The sequence below is a fragment of the Buceros rhinoceros genome, unplaced genomic scaffold (assembly GCF_000710305.1).
Source record: "Buceros rhinoceros silvestris isolate BGI_N320 unplaced genomic scaffold, ASM71030v1 scaffold1472, whole genome shotgun sequence".
Lineage (NCBI taxonomy): Eukaryota > Metazoa > Chordata > Aves > Bucerotiformes > Bucerotidae > Buceros > Buceros rhinoceros.
The window spans coordinates 14,953-19,350 of record NW_010400438.1 but is presented as its reverse complement, the minus strand read 5'-3'; the positions used below and the strand labels follow the sequence as shown (position 1 = coordinate 19,350).

At 57.7% G+C, this 4,398-nt stretch overlaps 1 protein-coding gene across 1 annotated transcript in view; it reads right to left on the bottom strand.

Moving 5' to 3' along the window:
- Positions 1–2,400: 2,400 nt before the first annotated feature.
- SCUBE3 (signal peptide, CUB domain, EGF-like 3) overlaps positions 2,401–4,398 on the bottom strand; it is a gene marked incomplete at its 5' end in the record, with an annotated part of 11,056 nt that continues 9,058 nt past the window's right edge. Inside the window, 5 exons of the mRNA XM_010131835.1 lie at positions 2,401–2,669; positions 2,847–2,926; positions 3,095–3,247; positions 3,702–3,899; positions 4,130–4,291. Coding sequence (XP_010130137.1) covers positions 2,520–2,669; positions 2,847–2,926; positions 3,095–3,247; positions 3,702–3,899; positions 4,130–4,291 — 743 coding nt within the window. The remainder of the gene's footprint in view (positions 2,670–2,846; positions 2,927–3,094; positions 3,248–3,701; positions 3,900–4,129; positions 4,292–4,398) is intronic.

The window sequence follows — 4,398 nt, the reverse complement described above, 5'->3', positions numbered from 1 at the left end:
TGCTAAATCACGAAGAATTAATTAACTGCTCCGGGAGCATGAGCGGCTCCCTCGCAACGAGCTTACTCCATCCCCCGTTGGTTTTATTTCTGCTGTTTGGTTGTTTCTTGTAGCATGAAAGACCCTTTTAACGGTCACTTGTTTCTTGTAGCATGAAAGTCCCTTTTAACGGTCACTGCCCCACTCCGACTGCCCCAAAGCGATTCCCCCCCCCACCCCCCAAATCCCTACAACAGCTTTTGTGCATCAAAGCAGCTGCTTTTCAGCCACCAACCAAGTGACAAACAGCTCAAGCCCGCAGATGTGGAGCTTCCAAACAGGCTGGGAGCTGGGTGGCAGGAGGGGTGAATCTGCAGCTGGGATGAATCAGGACAGACTTTTCCAACTGACGCATCCTGGGGACAAACCTCAGCCTCCTGCCAGTGCTCTCGCAGCCCCTCGCAGAGCCCCCAAGAAGCTCCCGGGGTGCTGGAGCAGCATGGATGGAGGAGCGAAAACACGGGCGAGCAGCTGCCTCCCACTTTCGGCAAGGACCGACCCTGGGGGGATGTGCAGAGCAATAAATAATTGGTTTGCTGAGAGCAGGACTTGCCCCAGACATGGTCAAAGGGACAGCGAGAGGCAAGCGGGGACGGCAGCAGATGGGCTGTCAGAGAAGCTGTAGGCGAGGTGACCAAATTTAGTCCTGGAACTCCAGGACTCTGAGAGGAGGAAGGTGATAGTCAAGAGGTGGTGGCAGGGCTGGAAAGGGAACGAGGGGTGACTGGTGGCAGCAGTCACCTGGCCCTCGGGGTCCTGTCCTGCTGCAGAGGGACAAACCCATTGGTGACAGCCACCTCCCATTGTCCCCAGCTGTCCCTGCCTTCGAAGCCAGAGGAAGGCAGGTGGCAGTGAGGGAGAGGATGACAGGATGAGGTCCCCCCGCCAGGATCCACGCCCTGCTCTCCAGGGAGGGGCTCCTGCAGCATCCCAGTGGGATGAGCATGCACAGAGGGACAGCGCCAAAGGCAGCTGGAGGGACTTGGAAGCACAAAGTCTCCCGCGAGCCAGGGGGGATGGCTGTGCTCGCAGGGCTCTCCAGACCTGGGGGGAGATTTTGGGGTTGAATGGGGGACAGGTCCCCTCTTCTCCCAGCCTGATGCCCAGACCCTGCCCTGGGACCTGCCCCTGGTCTCTTCCAGGTCTTGGCTTGTCCCTGAGCCCCTGCAGTGAAGCAAAACGGTTTGTGACTAGCAGGTGATGGCGGAGTTTCGCATCCTCCTCACAGCGGGGCTGGAACAACCCTCAAACCATCGAGGACCAGCCAGAAGGTGCTCAGCCACCCCAGTGCCTCCACTCCCTCTGTGGACGGACCCAGACACCTCGAGCCCCATCACAAACTCACCCCATCACACACCGAGCAGGAGAGGCACCATCTCCCCCCCAGACGGGGGTGTTATTGGGGACAAACGCAGCAGAAAAGGTTGTGAGTCCTGAAAACACCATCCCGCTGGTTGGCGGCAGCCCAGGGCTGGGTTTGCTTTGGGTGGGTGAGTGTTTTTTTTTTTGTTACGAACGCACATTCTCATTTCTCAGGCAGGTATAAATATTGTCGTTTCTAGTAGAAAAAAAACAACTTCCCTCTAAATATATAAAGAAGACTCAAATGATTGCACTTAATACATATGAAGAAGGTAGAAAGGAGGATATCCTAGTGCATGAACATTTACTCCTGCTCTCCTCAAAGCTTGCTGTTCCGATTTACTCTTTGGCAGAGCTTGTAAGAATGTCGGGTTTCTTGGCACAAGTGTCTGGGGTTGGGTGGAAAAAACAAAACGAACCCGGCTGAAAGGCCTTCTCCTTTGCTCCCTGTTTTCTCCCGTGCAGCCAGACATTGTTCTCTGGGAACGTGGCTTGGCTGCGCTTTCCTCCCAGCGCCGGCGCAGCTCTCGGGCGGGACGGGTCAGCTCTCGGGCGGGACGGCCGCTGGAGCCGCCACGGTTGCCATTCGCTGGCGTGCTTTGCCCAGCTCTCCTTTCAATTTTCTTTCTAATCAAGTATGCTTTTGTAAAGTTCTTTTCCCCCCGATCTCTGCAAAGCGATGCTGATACCCATGACCCAGGCGCTGCGATAAAATACGGCGTTACCTTCTTGGGCTCCTCTGCGAAAGGGCTCAGTGGGCTGGAAGGACTGAGCTCTCCGATGTCCCGGGCTGCCGGTGGCGCCGGGGAAGGGGGACAGACCTGGAAACCAAAGGGAGGACAGAGGATGGTGAAAGGACCAGCACTTTGGTTTCCTAAAACGAAGAATCTGCTTTGGAAGAGAGGAGCGGCTTCGCCAGTGGCTGGATGAGACCGGAGCATCCTCCCTTGGCCGGGGACATGGTTCTGTGGGGAGTGGTGGAGAAATTGTGGGGGAACATCTGTGGGGTGAGAGGTGACGGTCCTGCCAGAGCCGAGCAGAGGAAGGAGAAAATTGGAAAGGAGAAGGAAGGGAGAAGAGGGTTTCTTGGCTGCGGGTCAGCCCAGGTGTGCGGGGGGCTATTTGTAAGGCCGCAGGAAGCTGGAGACTTTGGAGCGGAGGAGCTTGATGAAGGAGCGGGGCAGCATCTCCTTGTGTTTCTCTGTGTATTTGAAGTAGTTCTGGGGGTGTGCCAGCACATCGAAGAAAGCTTTGATGAGCTTCTTGTCCTGCAGGGAAGGCAAGAGCCGGAGCAGGGAGGTCACCATCTCACCTTGTGCTCCTCCGCAGCTCCAAAGCCTGGAGCACAGGGAGGGTGCAGGGGCACATGCGAAGGGAAGGATGCTCCTGCACGCCAGCATGTCCTGGAGCACCGGACAGCGAGGACTGCGTGGGAAAACACTCACCTTGAGGATCTCCTGGTGGTTTTCGGAGGCGTAGAGCCGTCCGTCCCGAACGATGTCCTCCACCAGCTGCTCATAGTCCTCTGCAACCCCAACCGAAGAACACGGTCAGCGCGTGAGCTGTCACTTGTCCTCAAACTCCTGGTTCCCATCCCTGAGTCCACTCCCCCAAATACCTGGGGGGTGCGACCTGGGGGAGACTGGGTACTGCACTGGGCAGGGGATGGCAACACCCTGCGCCCCATGCTCACCGTCGTAGGTGACGTAGGGGATCTGGAAGCCCCGGGCACTGTTGGCTTCACTGGTTTTGAAGTTGATCCACAGTTTCCGTGAGCGGGCGGTGAAGGCGATGGGCCTCTCATAGGTCTGGCACGTCTCGTAGGTGGTGATGGAGGACGGGGAGGCTGTGGGGAATGGGGAGGGGCCGCGTGATGCTGGATGCCCATCAGTGGAGCTACGCCCAGCCTTACTGTGCTGAAATGCTCAGGGTGAAGGGGGGCACCAGGGGTGAGGATTGTCTGTGTTCGGCGAGGCTGAGCCCCCCCCAACACTCACATTACATACTAGGGACATGGTTATTCCCTCCTTACTCTGGAAAGCTCCAAATGGGGCTTTTTACTCCTGAAAAAGGAATGCTGAGACCTGAGTGTGCAACCCAGCCCATGCTTAACCCATGCACACCCTGATCCAGCAAGACAAGGGGGTGGCAGGGCAATGCTGATCCCCCCACTCACCCAATTCCCCTTGTGCCACCCAGGGATGTGACTTTCGCCCTTTGCACAAAGCCTCTCTGCCAAACCCCAGCCTCTTCCTCCCCCAGCTTCTCCCGTGAGCATCACGGCACGCTCGGTTACCTACAGTTTTTCCGCATGACCAAGACGTCGCCGCACTCATCCTCGGAGGGGAGGAAGATCTCTGGCACCACGATGAGGATCTTGCGCTTGGGCGGCGGGTTAATGTTCCAGGTACACTCCACGTTGGCGGGGTAATTCCCCGGGTAGTTGGGGGACTCGATGTAGCCCGTGTACTCACCCAGCTCCCCTCCGCACTGCCGGTCTGCAAGGCATGGAGAACTGGTTCAACTGGGAATCAGTGGCATGGGCACTGGGATGGGGCAGGATTTACCGGGCGAGGAGTGGGAGTGCTCTCTTAGCACTGCTCCACACCCCTCCCCATGCCCACCTGCACAGAAATGACCCCAAACCTCCATTTTAAGGGATTTTTAAATACTTCTAAGGAAGGTCCCCATGCCTGTCCCCCTCTCCATCGCACCCCGGCTCGCCTACTTTTGCACTGGGACACGGAGGTGGAGCCGTCGAAGTCGGTGGTGGTGTTGCCGGGACAGGCGATGCAGTAATTCTGCCGAAAATCGGGCTGGTAGGTGCCCACGGCGCAGCGGATGCAGCGGTGGACGCTCGTGTTGTAGTAGTGCCCAGGGGAGCACTGGACTGGGAGGGAGTCAGAGAGCAAAGGAGGCTGCGTCAGCCACCGCCATGGCCCTGCCACGTGCCCTCTGCCCCAGGGATCTGCTCTGACCTACCTTTGGTGTCGCAGT